At 53.9% G+C, this 15,549-nt stretch overlaps 2 protein-coding genes across 2 annotated transcripts in view; one reads left to right on the top strand and one right to left on the bottom strand.

The window, feature by feature from the left end:
- Window positions 1-10,119, top strand: part of bt (projectin protein bent) — a 40,710-nt gene extending 30,591 nt beyond the window's left edge. The window contains exons 35-43 of the mRNA XM_029112514.1: window positions 24-1,432; window positions 1,597-2,909; window positions 3,052-3,434; window positions 3,601-8,120; window positions 8,428-8,644; window positions 8,766-8,914; window positions 9,005-9,298; window positions 9,377-9,786; window positions 9,898-10,119. Coding sequence (XP_028968347.1) covers window positions 24-1,432; window positions 1,597-2,909; window positions 3,052-3,434; window positions 3,601-8,120; window positions 8,428-8,644; window positions 8,766-8,914; window positions 9,005-9,298; window positions 9,377-9,786; window positions 9,898-10,119 — 8,917 coding nt within the window. The remainder of the gene's footprint in view (window positions 1-23; window positions 1,433-1,596; window positions 2,910-3,051; window positions 3,435-3,600; window positions 8,121-8,427; window positions 8,645-8,765; window positions 8,915-9,004; window positions 9,299-9,376; window positions 9,787-9,897) is intronic.
- A 2,087-nt stretch (window positions 10,120-12,206) lies between these two features.
- On the bottom strand, window positions 12,207-14,767 carry LOC108864736 (uncharacterized). The gene is made up of 5 exons (XM_029112518.1): window positions 14,656-14,767; window positions 14,545-14,589; window positions 14,245-14,398; window positions 13,880-14,113; window positions 12,207-12,408 (listed from the first exon to the last, which is right to left on the bottom strand). The coding sequence occupies exons 1-5, from the start codon at window positions 14,765-14,767 to the stop codon at window positions 12,207-12,209; spliced, it is 747 nt and encodes a 248-aa protein (XP_028968351.1).
- Window positions 14,768-15,549: the final 782 nt, after the last annotated feature.

Genomic DNA, 15,549 nt, shown 5'->3' with positions numbered 1-15,549 from the left:
GTTCTTTTTAACACCGTTTTCAGTGGGTACGTGGTGGAGAAACGCGACAAGAGTGGTGGTGGCCAATGGATGCCGGCAGTTCAGTACGTGGCGCCTCATAGCACGACGTGCATCGTACCCAAGCTCATCGAGGGGCATGAGTACGAGTTCCGAGTTCGTGCCGAAAACGAACAGGGTCTGTCGGAGCCGCTCACCACCGATAAGCCCATCATTGCAAAATCGGCGTTCGGCGTTCCCGGACGTCCCGGGCAACCCGAAGTCGTGGACGCCGATCGTGACTTCATCAAGATCAAGTGGTCGCCGCCCGCCAGCGACGGAGGATCCCCGATCAAGGGGTACGACATCGAACGCAAAGATCTCACGAAGGCCGGTAGATGGATCCGCCTCAACCGGGACCCTGTGGGCAGACTCGATTACACCGACGACACCGTCATCGACGGTCATCAATACGAGTACCGCGTGGTGGCAAGAAATGCCGCAGGACCCAGTGAGCCGTCTCTCCCGAGCAAACCCATCACTGCCAAACCGCTCAAAGAGAAGCCCAAGCTCCACTTGGACGGTCTCTACGACAAGACGATCCGTCTCAAGGCTGGAGAGCCGCTGAGGATCTCGTTCCCGCTCACCGGATCGCCGACGCCCACCGTTTCCTGGCAATGCGGAGGGGCCGATATCGCACCGACGAATCGTATCGTGCATTCGTTCAAGGATGAAATCGTCAAGTTCGATATCCCGGAGACCAAGAGATCGGACACCAACAAGTACACGGTCACGGCAAAGAACGCTCACGGGGAGGACAGCGCTGTCATCGACGTGCTCGTCTACGACAAACCCGGGCCCCCTCAAGGACCGATGGAGTATCCGAACGTACGCGCCAACGAGATCACCTTGAAATGGCGCAAGCCGCTCGACGATGGAGGTTCCGAGATTATCGGGTACAAAATCGAAAAATGCGACGCCAACAGCGACTTCTGGACCTCTGTGCCAGGCTTCTGTCCCGGCCATCAACTCGAGTTCAAGGTCAAGGGACTTACCGAGGGCAAAAACTACAAGTTCCGCGTTCGCGCTGAAAACAACTTCGGAGTGTCCGAGCCTCTCGAAGGCAAACCGGTCACGGCGAAGAATCCCTTCGATGTTCCCGACGCTCCCGGACAGCCGCAGATCACCGATTTTGGAAGAAATCACTGCGGTCTCAAGTGGACACCGCCCCTCAACGACGGTGGCCGTCCTGTCGAAGGCTATATCATCGAGAAGAGGGAGAAAGGCTTCCCGGACTGGACGAAGGTCAATCTCGTTCCTGTTCCCGATACCAAATTCGACGTACCGAATCTGATCGAGGGTAAAACGTACGAGTTCCGGGTGATCGCTGTCAACGAAGGAGGACCGGGAAAACCGAGCAAGCCTTGCGAGCCGTTCCTCGCCAGAGATCCGAAGTGTGAGTTGCTTTTGCTTCGATTCCGCTGTGCGGATTCTATGCCTCGCTCCACTGTTCGAGTTCAGTGATAACAAGCCTTAATTTGACAAAATCAGAATAACTTGAAATTATTGAGACGATAATCGAGAAGATAATAATAATAATAAATAACGATTTCTCTGCAGACCCGCCGAGCGCTCCGGACAAGCCTCGTGTCGACAAAGTCACCAAGGACTCGTGCAAGCTGTCGTGGAACAAACCTCGAGAGGACGGCGGCTCGAAGATCAAAGGGTACATCATCGAAAAACGCAAGAAGGGCGACAAGGACTGGACGAGGGCGAACGCTGTCCCGTGTCCGGACCTCACCTACACGGTGCCGAACCTCAACGAGGGCGACGAGTACGAATTCCGAGTCATTGCCACCAACGATATCGGAGATTCTCCGCCTTCTCAGCCCACGGACATCATCCGCATCGAAGAGCAGCCGGATCAACCTCGTTTCGAGGCCGGAGCCCTCAAGGATGTCACGATCCGGGCCGGTCAGAACTTCACGCTCAATGCGAAGTTCACCGGCTTCCCGAGACCGGAAGCCACGTGGTCAAGGAACGACAACGAGATCGCCGTCGAAAAAGACATCCGCATCAAGGCTAGGACCGAAGACACGTTCGCCGAGTTTACGGTCACCAACGCTAAACGCGAGGACGGTGGTCAGTACAAACTGCAGCTCAAGAACAAACACGGCTTCGACACCGCCTACTGCAAAGTCACTGTTCTCGATCGGCCCGGACCGCCGCAGAAATTCCGCGGGGAAGACGTGGACGGCGATGCGCTCACGCTGCGTTGGTCTCCACCGTTGGAGGACGGAGGTTCTCCGGTGACGAACTACGTCCTGGAAAAGAGGGAGCACGGAACCAAGTCGTGGTCTCGCGTTGCGGGATACGTTGTCGAGACGAACTACCGGGTCCGCGGTCTGACCGTGGGCAAGAAGTACGAATTCCGGGTGATGGCCGAGAACAAATACGGAACGTCCGACCCGACAGAATTGGACGAGCCGATTCTGGCGAAGTACGGTTTCGACGTTCCCGGAGCTCCTGGAATTCCTCGTGGTATCGATTCCTCGAACGACTCGATCACCCTCAATTGGACCAAGCCCCGAAGCGATGGAGGTTCCCCGATTATCGGTTACATGCTCGAGAGACGTAAGAAGGGCGAGAGCAAATGGCTCAAAGTCAACAGCTATCCCCATCCCGAACTCACTCTCCGCGCTGACGGTCTCGTTCAGGATCAGCAATACGAGTTCCGGGTCGCGGCTGTCAACGCCGCTGGCCAGGGTCCGTATTCGGAGAATTCGGAGCCCATTTACGCCCGACCGCCTCCGTGCAGACCGAAGATCGATTCTGGTTTCTCGATGCGCGATATCGTTGTCATGGCGGGAGATCCGTTCACGATCAGGGTTCCTTACGTCGGCATACCGATACCGGAAGCCGAATGGAGCGTCGTGAGTACCTTTCCTTAATGACCTTCATTGACCCAGATTCACCTCCATTATTAGTTTTCCCTTTCCCCTCGGGACTCCCGGGACCCATTTCTCCCCCTACTCTATCTCCGTGATTTTCATCCCGTTTCGAATTCCCCGACAGAATGGAACCGTGAAGCTCCCCAAGGACGACGAGAGAATCCACACCGAAATCAACGCCAACTTCGTCGTATACCTCAACAAGAAGGCCAAGCGAGACGACTCCGGAAAGTACGGGCTCACGCTCAAGAACGATCAGGGCTCAGACAGCCAGGCGTGCAAGGTCCTAGTCGTCGACAAGCCGGGCCCGCCCCAAGCACCTTTCGAGCCTTCGGACATCACTCCCGAGACGTGCTCACTTTCCTGGAGACCGCCCCTCGACGATGGTGGATCTCCGATCACGAACTACATCGTCGAGAGGATGGATGTCGCCACGAAGATCTGGATAAAATGCAATGCGTTCATCCGCGGTTGCCATTACGACGTCATGGGATTGGAACCCAACCAGTGAGTTTCTAGCAAGGCGAAGAATTTCGACTGGAATTTTGCACTATTCCAGCGGTTAAAGGGGAAAATTCCCCCTTGCCCCCCTCTCCCCTAAACTCAACTATTCCCGTAGCGATGGTCTATTGTGGCGACGCTCCTCATAATTAATTTTTTCCCTCGTCCGCAGTCAATACCACTTCCGCGCGATGGCCGAAAATCAATACGGTGTAGGTCCGTACATCCAGACCGCCAACCCGATCACTGCCAAGTTCCCCTTCGACCCTCCGTCGCCGCCCGGAAAGCCGGACATTGTCGACCACGACAGCAGCAGCGTCCAGCTCAGCTGGTCGAAGCCGACGTCGGACGGTGGCTCGAAGATCCAGGGCTACCAGGTCGAGTACAAAGAGCCCACCGAGGGCAGATGGAGAATCGCCAACGAGGCTCTGGTTAAGGACTGCCGTCTCACCGTACACGGTCTCATCGAAGGTCGAACTTACGAGTTCCGCGTCAAGGCCAAGAACGCGGCCGGTTTCTCGCTGCCATCGCCACCGACCGAATCTTTCAAGCTCTGCCCCAAGTTCACCGTTCCCTCGCCTCCTCAGAACCCGCAGGTCACGAAGGTGGGTCGGGCCTACATCGACCTCGCCTGGGAGAAGCCTCGTTCGGACGGCGGGTCACGCATCACCGGATACATTATCGAACGCAAAGACGTCACCTCGTCGTTCTGGTACACGGTCACCGAGTACCCGGCGACGGACCTCACGTTCTGTGACTCCCGCGTCAAGGAGGGCATCGAATACGAATACCGAATCATCGCCGTCAACGCAGCCGGCCGCTCGGACCCAAGCGCGTGCACCAGTCCCGTCAAAGCGACAGACGTCGAAGACGGAACCCTGCCGGAGTTCGTGCGTAAACTCTACGACAAAAACGTCACCATCCGGAAAGGAGCCGTGCTCGAATGCGAGGCCATCGGAAAACCTCTGCCGAAGGCGCGCTGGCTGAAGAACGGTCGAGACGTCACCTCCTCGGCTCGCATCAAATGCGTCGATAAAGGTCAAGGCGTATTCCAGCTCGTGTTCGAAGAGGTCGAGGATGGCGACGAAGGCGAGTACTGTTGCGAGGCGAGCAACGCCATGGGAAGCACACGCACGCGGTGCACGGTGAGGATCGCCGCGCCTCCGAGGATCGAGAGATGTCCGAACGACGTGTTCTTCCCGGAGCACGACAACGGCAAGATCAAGATCTACTTCTCGGGCACGTCGCCGTTCGAGGTCACGCTCTTCAAGGACGGTCTCGAAGTCAAGGACACCAGCGACTTCAAGGTCACCGTGTTCGATGACTACGCGATCGTGTTCCTGAAGGATATCAAGAAAGACAAGGAGGGCAAGTACCAGATCCAGGTGCGTAACGACTCCGGAATGGACACCGGCTCGTTCAACGTATGGGTCACCGGACTGCCCGGGCCGCCGATCGGTCCCTTGGAGCCGTCGGAGATCACGCAACACACGTGTCATCTGTCCTGGCATCCGCCCAAATTCGACGGCGGATGCAGGGTCACCCATTACGTCGTCGAGCGCAAGGAAACCTCCCACGATCAATGGGTCGTAGCGACGAGCTGCTGCAAAGACACCCAGTTCACTTGCCAGGGACTGCAGGAGAACGGCGAGTACAGTTTCCGCGTAATGGCGGTCAACGAGAACGGAATGTCGATTCCTCTCGAGGGTGCGAACCCGATCATAGCGAAGCTGCCGTTCGACCCGCCGGGTCCTCCGGGAATTCCTGTCATCACCGAGGTCGGCGGAGACTTCGTCAATCTCTCATGGACCAAGCCCGAGAACGACGGAGGAGCTAGAATCCTCGGTTACTACGTCGAGAAACGCGAGGTCGGCTCGAACCTGTGGCAACGCATCAACCAGAACTACCTCTGCCTGCCGACGCAGTTCAACATCGGCAGTCTGGTCGAAGACCGTCAGTACGAGTTCCGCGTATTCGCCGTCAACGAGGCCGGAATCTCGCCGCCCTCGCAGAACTCGCAACAGGTCAAGATCAAGGATCCTAACCAACCGACGCCGCCGGAGTTCATCATTCCACTCAAACAGGTCATGGGCGTCGAGCGTAAAAACGTTCAGTTCATGTGCAAGGTGAGCGGTCACCCGGTGCCGGAGATCCAATGGTACAAGGGTACCCGGGAACTCCATCAGGGCGCCAAGTACAGCATGCTCAGAGACGGGGACATGTACATGCTCGCCATCAACGACATTTTCGGCGAAGACGCCGACGAGTACTGCTGTCGCGCCGTCAACGTCGCCGGAGCTCGAACGAGCCGCGCGGAGTTGCTCATCAAATCCCCTCCGCACCTAAATGTACCTCCGCGCTTCCGCGACCTCGCGTGCTTCGACAAGGGTGAGAACGTTCAGATCAAGATTCCCTTCACCGGTTTCCCACGGCCGAAGATCACGTGGTCGAAGGACGACGTCGAAATCGAGAAGGGAGCTCACTTCGAGCTCCAGGTTCAGGAACGTCACGCGATCCTCACCATCAAGGACGCGTCTCAGCTGGACAACGGACCCTACCGAATTGTGGCCGAGAACGAGCTCGGCGTCGATTCGGCGGTCATCATCGTCCAGATATCCGATCGCCCCGATCCGCCCCGCCATCCCGGGGTCGAGTCGTTCGACGAGACTTCCTGCATCCTGAGCTGGCTGCCGCCCCTGTGGGACGGTGGAAGCCACATAACGAACTACGTCATCGAGAAATGTGAGGCCGGAATGTCGCACTGGGTGCGTGTGGCCAACACGCGTTTCCTCACGCATAAGATCACCGGTCTCAACCCCGGCACGCAGTATCAGTTCCGAGTGTGCGCCGAGAACATCTACGGCAGGAGCGAGCCGTCGGACACGAGCTCGCCCATCACGACGCGCGCCACGAAGCAGAAGCGCCCCAAGAAGCAGGTCGAGGTCGACGAGAGCGGAAAGAAGAAGCGTGGCCAATCCGAGGGACCAGTCAGCGATTATGATAAATTTGTACAAAATATGACAAGCATTCCCGAGCCAGTAGATATCAAGACTTCTAGTGTGTACGACTTCTACGACATCCTCGAGGAGCTGGGCACCGGCGCCTTCGGAGTCGTCCACAGATGTCGCGAACGCAAGACTGGTAACATCTACGCGGCCAAGTTCATACCGGTCGCGAACCAGTACGAGAAGGCGGTCATCAAGAAGGAGATCGACATCATGAACCAACTGCTTCACCACAACAAACTCATCCGGTTGCACGACGCTTTCGAGGACGACGACGAAATGGTGCTCATTTACGAGTTCATGGCCGGCGGGGAGCTTTTCGAACGGATCGCATGCGACGACCATCGCATGACCGAGCCCGAGGTCATCAACTACATGCGGCAGATCTGCGAGGGCGTGAAACACATGCACGAGCGGAACATTCTCCACCTCGATCTCAAACCCGAGAACATCATGTGCACAAAGAAGACCGGCAACGAGATCAAGATCATCGACTTCGGCCTAGCGACTCGGGTAAACCCCGACGAGATCGTTAAGATATCCACGGGTACCGCCGAGTTCGCCGCGCCCGAAATCGTCGATAGGGAACCCGTAGGATTCTACACCGACATGTGGGCTTGTGGTGTTCTGTCCTACGTTCTGCTATCGGGCCTGTCTCCGTTCGCCGGGAACAACGACGTGGAAACGCTCCGTAACGTGAAGAACTGCGATTGGCAGTTCGATCAGGACGCGTTCTCGGCCATCTCGGACGAGGGCAAGGACTTCATCAAACGCTTGCTCGTCAGGGACAAGGACAAGCGGATGACCGCTCACGAGTGTCTGGAGCACGCGTGGCTCAAGGGACAGGCTAAAACTTCGGACAAAACCATCAGCAGTAATAAATTCGTGCCTTTCCGCGACAGAATGCGTGACCGCTACAGGAAATACTGGGACAGCGCCATTCTGCCGTTCGGTCACGCTGCCAACTACAGCTCGCTCCGAAAGCTGCAGGACAAGGCCTACCGGATGGAGGACTTCATCATCGATAAGCGGGAGCTCGCACCCCGCTTCATCATCAAACCGCATTCTACGATGGCGTACGAAGGCCAAGCCGCGAAGTTCCACTGCCGGGTAATCGCTCCGTCCCCGGCGACGCTCACGTGGTATCGCGACTCGGGAGAGCTGAGACAGAGCGTCAAGTACATGAAGCGCTACATGGGAGAGGATTACACGTTCATCATCAACCGGTGTCGTCTGGACGACCGGGGCGAGTACATAATCAGGGCCGAAAACCACTACGGCTACCGAGAGGAACCGGTGTTCCTCAACGTGCACCCCATGCCCCAACAGCTGCCGCAATTCAAAATCGAGGAACCGATCAGGAAGCGAAGGGAACCTCTGCGCTACGATCCCTATGACGGAAAGAAAGACTGTGCACCGAATTTCACTTTCCATCTCCGGAACCGTGTCATACAGTTGCATCTCGGCGTCAAGCTGTTGGCCTGTCTCGACGAGAAGCCCCTGTGCGACGTGAAGTGGTTCAAGGACGGCCGTGAACTGTCGAAGTACGACGTGAAGATGAGCCATTCGGACGGGGTGGTGACCTGTGAGATCGCATCTTGTTCGCTGGAGGACGCCGGAAAGTACACATGCAAAGCCACCAACGCTCTCGGAACCGCTGAAACGAGCTGTCACCTCCACATCGAAGGTGAGCATCAAGCTTCTCGATGGGATAGGGGTCCGAAGTGCTAACCAAGGACGCATGGAAAAAAATTGCTCCCACTCCCGGATGCTTCGGACGCGAGATTTTTTCTGAAATTAATTACTTCTCCCGTAATTTGAAGGACGTCGACGCATGAAATTTAGTCACGGCAAAGTTTTCGAGAAGGCAGTTGAAAAACAAGTCCTCTCGGGAATTTTCGTCTTCTGATTACTTCTTATTATACACCGATGACTCATTGGCCGTATAATAATCGCGATGCTAACTCCGGCTCCTCGCCAATATTCCCTCTTAGATCGCAAGCGATACGGGGTGCCGTCTTCAACAGATAAACGAAGCCTCAAATCAGCGTACAGCGCTAGCACCGATCACTATACGGGCTACTCAACGAGCAGTGACTCACGTTACCGGAGCGACTACAAATCCACATCTTCGTATTCGTCGAGCAGCAACTATCGCAGTAGTTCTGACTATAGAAGCAGCTCAGACTACAGGAGCAGTTCGAACTACAGGTGAGGTCGCGACCGGTTACGGTTGAGGGGTCCAAACCTCCCATGAGGCTCGACCCGGCAGCAAAAGGTGGATACATGATCCTTAAATTCCATCGAGATTAACGGGAGAATGCCTCCGCAGATCAACGGACAGCACCTTATCCTCCGCGGTTAGCAAGCTGTCGAGCGATGCCGCGACGACCAGAGTACAAAAACCCTACGGATCGACTTCAGGCTCGGCGGATTCGACGAGTCCGTCTAGGACGCGAAATCAGACCAAAGAACTCGAGCGTGAGTAGCTCTTTCCAAACTTATTTCCCGTGCACTGGGACAAAACCATGGATTCGTCAACGATTTTTTCTGACATATCGCGATTTCCAGTCCCGGAGGAAGCTGCGAAACCAAAGTTCACTACGCCGTTGAGGGACCTGACCATCAAAGATGGCGAATCTCTCACGCTGACTTGCGTTGTTTCTGGCGAACCTGAACCGAAAGTCAGTTGGTTCAAAGGCTCTGAGCCGATCAACTCCTCCGACATCATCAGTCTAAAGTACAAGAACCGCGAAGCCACCCTCCACATAGATGAAGTCTATCCAGAAGATGAAGGAATCTATATCTGCAAGGCCTCGAACGCTGAAGGGACCGCTGAAACAAAATGCAAACTCACCATCAGTGGTGCGTATAGGCCTCGCTCTGAGAGGCAGAGGATTTTTCGCTTATATATATAGTTTAAAATTGTCTCTCTGTTTCCAGCAATGGACAAGGACGAGTCCGAAGCCAAAGCTGACGCATCCAAAGCCCCCCGATTCGTGAAACACCTGAAGAGCGCCGTGGTGAAGGACGGCGATAAGGTCACACTCGAAGCTACCATTCGCGGATCGTCCAAATTCGAAGTGGTTTGGTTACAGAACGGGAAGGAGCTGAAGCAGAACAAGGACTTCAAGGCATCGAGTGATGGAGACCTCCACAAATTAGAGATCGCTGAGATCTATCCCGAGGACAGTGGAATGTACACCTGCGAAGCTTTCAACGATGCCGGCGAATGCTTCTCGACCTGCACATTGACGGTTCTAGTTCCCGGAGAGACCCTCAAGGGTCCTCGCTTCTCCATTTATCCCAGATCTGCGACTTTCGCCGAGGGCCAAGAAGCCAGCATTCGATTCGTGAGTAAACTTCAGCTTCGAGCGGTGATCGATTATTATTCTTTGTCTGAGGATGTTCCGCAACGCAGTTCCTGTGCGGGGTTCTCGCTAACGTGACACACGCTGTTGCAGACGACGGAGAAGGATCCCACAGCACTAAAGTGGACGAAGGACGGGAAGGAATTCAAGCCCGATGAGCGCAGGAAAGTCACCAAAGACGGACGCAGCTACGAGCTCAAAATCGAAAAATGTAACGCGTCCGACGTCGGTCAATACTCGGCGGTCGCAGTAGACAAATCCGGCGAAAGTCAGTCGTCATTCTCTATTAACGTAGTCACGGCCGACCGAGCTTGAATAGAATACGTGGGTATCGTCGAATAAATGGTGGGGAACGATCCGCGGAGAGGTCGAGAGGCTCAGTACGGAATCAAACTGTCGAAGACACAATTATTATGTGCTGGCGGAGAAGCCTGTGCAGGAACGAAAACGAATCTACTTCATATCGACCTCCATTCATGATGCGGATCTCCATGCTAGAATGCGAAAGTAATCAAGCCAACTTATTTATCCTATCGACTCCGAATCAGCGACTGACTGAGAGAAGAGAGAATCATGAGCTCATCTTCTTACACGACAATCATTCATACCTCAGCTAATTTCTGAATAATTTACGATTTTCGAACTTTTTTCTCGACGACGAGACGGCCTGAGCCGTACAGGACATAATTCGCGAGACGTGGTTTGAGAGCGATCTGAAACGACAACGAAACCTGAAAACTAAATCGACATCAAGCACTTGCTTCAACTGCGGTATGTGAGCGAAAACGGCCGTGTGCAGAGTTCTCCCCTTCCCACGATTGTAAGGGGCAGTTACGGTTGCGGTGACGGGAGAACTCCTACAACACAGAAACGGTGCGCTAACCACAACTGTGAATAAAGTTTTGCTATTAAACCAAACTCGTGCCCTCTTTCGGATGAATAAAAATGGATAGCTGAATCGGAGAGACTAAATTCCCCACTCCGAACGAGTTATATCCTCTTCAGGAGGAATGTCGGTCTGTCGTCCTGCATCTTTCAAGTTTTTCCGAGACACTACAGCCGATTCTCGACGCTCCGGCTGACTGCGAGAGAAGCAGGTCTTTTTCTCCGCAGACAGTACCGAGGATGACCGGCGAGACGAGATTCCGCTCACGATCTTCCGAAGAATAATGCCGGAGCTGATCCATCTTACATCTCCATTTAGAAGTCGCATTCGCTACTGCACGACGCCGACGTTTCGTTCCAGTGGCGGGAAAGATGAATATCGCCGCTCCGAAAAAAATCTCGATTAGACATGATTTGACGTGCGTCGTCGTTGCTCCGGCCGCCGACGCCATACGACTCACAATGCCGCTGATCGTGGCGGGCGACCCGACCCGCAGAGAGAACCCTGTCCGAGCAGCGCAATATCAAAAATCGAAGCGTACGAGCTGAGATGATACCCATAGTTTAAACACGATAATCAGACAATAGCCGAAACCACACGGCGTGTATGTGGGACGAGTCGCGCCACGCTCACGATCGGTGTTCCGTCGACACTTTTTTGTTCCAACAATTGCTTGATTGATCGACAGATACTTACTTGACTTGATTGATTCATCGGTGCTCACAACTCCGCGGACTCGGGACGAAAAGGAGAAGCGCCGTCACGAAAAAATGCACAATACCCGTCAGAGAAGACTTCAAGGGGAAGAATCGAGTCAACGACATTGAAACTCTTCCAAACGGTGCCGGAGCTCCAAGAATTCGTATTCTGCGTTCAACCCTGCAACGCAAGAGTTCCATCGATCCGTTGAAAACTTTTGAGCTCGGATAACGAAATACATCGGACGCTACCCCGTGATACACCGGACAAACCCGCTTTGAAATAAAAGACCATCATTGAACACTCCTATCGGGTTTGAGTTTATTTTTTCGAGACTCATCATGGAAGCAATCAAGATTCCGCTCGAACGGCAATACTACGTGACGCTATTATTTAACATTGTTACAGGTGGATGGAATCGAATAAATACAAGGAAGACGCTAATTATTATCGATCCAGGAGCATCGTCGGCTTCTGGAAGTCGCTCTGGGAACGCACTTTGGCAGACTGGAGTCGCTCGTGCGGCCTGAATCGTTTGTGAATGATTCCAAGCTTGCGAGGACGCACAACAGAAGACGTCAATTTGGAAGCAGTCGTTCGTTCCATTGTTCTTAAACTTGTTGAGCTTGTTCATGACACTGAACGCGATCAACTAGTCCCGACAGTATTTCGTGCACCGTGTAATGACTCGACGGGAAGGAGCACGTTTTACCTTCCTTCGAACGTCGCGGTAGGTCTGCCCATTAGTCTGGCTGACTCGATTCACGCTTCATGATCGTCCTATTTCCATCGTCTCTCTACTCCGTCGTTTGGCAATTCAAGCTATGGTCAGGCTAAGAACTATTCCGAGAATGATTCCGGTCGTGATGACGATCACTATGAGCCAAACAACTATGAGCTGTCCTCGGCAAACGGGCTCGGGTTCGTCATCGAACAGTTGACCCTTGTACTCGAAGGGCATTGGGCCCCTGGTCATCGGGAAGAACGGAGGGCCTCGGTGGAAATCTCCCAAGTTATACCTGAAAGCGGCACAGAAAATCAATGGTGTTGGAAAAATGCGTCTGACACCCGAGACGAGCGATTCCATGCGAAACTCGCTGGCCGGCATTGCCATGGCGAATTTCTCATAATTTTTTGAATCATGAGTTCGACGTAGAATTCCGCAATGGAAAATCATCATCGACCTATCACGACGGCGAAAAACATCTCGGGAGTTAGATTGAGGGTTGCTGAGAGAAGATTGAACGGAACATCGAACCTTGGCAGCGTTCATTCTTGATCCGTCTGATTCCTACTCGTGGTAGCGCACAACGTGCTTAGACGCTGACACCAGGCAACGCGTGGACAACGGAGTTCATTGAAGCAAACCACAAAGCTGGACCATGGAATGTTTCAGCGTACTTGGGTTCGTCTCCTTGCGGCTCTCTCGCCACCGCAAAGCGGCTTTCTTAGGAAAATCTTGTGACCAGACAATGTTCTGAAGTGCGAGACCGAGGTAGAACAGAACAACAGACAGAAAAACGTCGTAGGTCATCTTCAGAATACGGCTGCTCCGACAGAGCAGCGCTTTCTCCTCAATGAACGGAAGAGACACTTTGCCGAAACAACCGCAGCTCTTGTGCCTTGTTAACGCAGAGCAAGCAGTGACTGACCGACCGCCCGCTTTCTTGCGTCTTATCCATTTGCCTGCTCGCTCGGAGCCGGGAGCCGGCGAAGTGCAGCAGCGTAAACACGCGACTGACCAGAAGAGCCGTTCCCATACTGAGCATGGAAGAGCTACGGATTCTCCGAATTTCTTGGAAACAACGCAGAACGAGAACTTTCAATTGGGATGACCCAGTGGGAAGCGAGCCACTTCGGGCGGGCGAAAACAGAAGGATGCCTCGGTGAAATATCGCTGCTCTTCTTACAAGCCGACTGATTGCAATGGAAGATCGGTCTCGCTCGCCGACTTAAGGCGTAACCCGAAGAGCCCATGGTCCGGAGAACTTCCCCCCTTTGAAAACCTTCCCATGCTGGAGCTTGGACTCTGCGAGTCAACCGAACGAGAGGCTGCCGCGGTCTCCCAAACCCCCATACCTCCACCATGGAATTTCGGGAGCTCAGCCTTAGAGTGACCGTAAGATTATCAGATTGACAATCGAGCCGCGATATCAGGCCACAATGCCGGAGGTGGTTCCCAGCGATGGAAAGCAGTTTCGCAGCATCCTGCGGTGCGACGACAAAGCGATTGAGCACCAGCTGCTGTACTCGGCTGGATGATCATCGCCGAATCCTCGTCTGACGAGCCGGGGACGCCACGGTCCGACATTCAGACGGATCTCCCGTCAGAGGGAAGACGGAGCGCTACGGAAAACTGCCTCGGCAGATGACTTTTTCTGTGACCAGTTTCTCTAGGGGCACCATTTCATGCTACCTATTATTCATGGGAAAGTGAAATTCCGGAGAATCCGCTCCCAACAATATGCGCAATCGTTTTCATATACTGACCTCATTCTCATGGGCACGAAGGAAGGGTGTTGCGGAGCTTGCGAGAAGAAAGGCATCGGATATGGCGTCTGAGGAACCATGAGCGCTCGCGTGGGAGGTCGGAGGTTCATCGTCGAAGCGAAGCGACTCAACGGGACCGGCGTCATGCCCCCGGCTCGGATCCATTCCCCGTGGAGCGGACACGGTTCGCCGTCCCATGTCGCCACCGCTAACGACGGTACGGACCTCGACGATCTGTGGGTTTCACTCTGTCAGTTGGGAATCATGGACAGAACGCAGTGTTGCAAGCCCAAATAACTTGTCAAACGATTTGAAAAGTAGAGATTATTCCGTTTCGCATCACCAGAGCCAGCCGGCCGACCGACCTCAGGGTCCCGTGATGTGGAGCATAGCGGCTTCTGCTTCGGAAGATTGGCTGTCGTTCTTTGTCACAAGAAGATTCTGTAGTTTCCGAAGTAGGTGGGGACGGTGGTCGATGCACCGGCGCCGGCGGATAGCCTCGATAGTGCACTGAGGATGCTGGCGGAAGCGGGAAATGCTCAATTTTTCCATAAAATATTAAATTTCTCATTTTCGAGCCACGAGTTACCATTAAGAAATTATCCAGCGGAGTTAATTATACGGAGAATCGAGTTTCCTGCCAAGAGCAGAGCTCCTTCACTAACTTGATGGTCTTCGACTGTGATGCTGGTCGTACATCCGCTGCCTCGCTATCTGTTGTTGCTGCTGCTGCTGCTGTTGTTGTTGTTGTTGCTGCTGGTGATGGTGATGTGAACTCGAAACTTGGGGGTGCGGATGATAACTGTGATGCGAAGCATGAGGTGCAGGTGGACAATCGTAATCTATGGGCGGAACCCGTTGCCGGGTGGTTGCACTCCGCGAGTGCATTACGTTGCGCTGGAAATCGACATTGTCGTTAGAGTCGGAATGCGAAAACCAAAGGGGATCAGATGCCTGATTGTGGTAAAAAATCGAGACGGATCTAGAAGCTAGCAAATCGGAAGCAATACGACCGAGTGCTCGAGAGGAAAAAAAGCCTGAACGAATGGTGAAGATGAGCCCCATCAGAGAAAAATATCCAATTGAATCGAATCGAAGCTCGACAACGGATAAGATAAAAAGTTCCTCTCTTTCGCTGATTACCCGTGAAACTCCAGGAAATGAATGGAAACCGATCCTTTTTACAACCGTTACGAATTACGGTTCCTTGGAGCGGAACCAACCAGATGAAGTAGCGGTCTTGTATTTTTTCCAGCGATCCGACTCTGTCTTGTGTCAGGTGGAAATCCTTTTTTCTTTGTTTTTACAGCGAGCAGACTCTCGCTCACGCGGGCATCCATCCGTCGCAGGCAACTAGTAGTTCTTATATTTTAGTTCCGGACCAATTATACGATTTTGGTTGACACTGCGTCACATACTATATAGGGCATTGTGTTAGTCCAGAGCGACGCTCGTTGTCTTCGTCCCGCCATTGCCCGAAGACTCGGTCTACGGTCGACATCGTGGCTGACGTCTGATCCCTTCCGCACACAGATTCAAAAAGCATCACCGCATGTAAGGTTCCATGAGCGAGTTGTGGTCGAGGGCGTCCCGTTGGACCGGGGATTTTGACACAATGCGCGGTACTACCGGAGGGTACGACACGGGAACAAAAAGAAGATGAGGAAACA

This window comes from Galendromus occidentalis, unplaced genomic scaffold (genome assembly GCF_000255335.2).
Source record: "Galendromus occidentalis unplaced genomic scaffold, Mocc_1.1 scf7180000077512, whole genome shotgun sequence".
Lineage (NCBI taxonomy): Eukaryota > Metazoa > Arthropoda > Arachnida > Mesostigmata > Phytoseiidae > Galendromus > Galendromus occidentalis.
This window is presented reverse-complemented; position numbering and strand designations above follow the sequence as displayed.

Bases quoted from the DNA above. Each gene is read 5' to 3' on its own strand.
- LOC108864736 (XM_029112518.1), bottom strand. From the start codon at position 14,767: ATGCACTCGCGGAGTGCAACCACCCGGCAACGGGTTCCGCCCATAGAT. The intron at 14,399-14,544 runs GTTAGTGAAGGA...CGCTTCCGCCAG, and splicing joins TCACAGTCGAAGACCATCAA to CATCCTCAGTGCACTATCGA. The intron at 12,409-13,879 runs GTCAGTATATGA...TGCCGCTTTCAG, and splicing joins TTCGTGCCCATGAGAATGAG to GTATAACTTGGGAGATTTCC.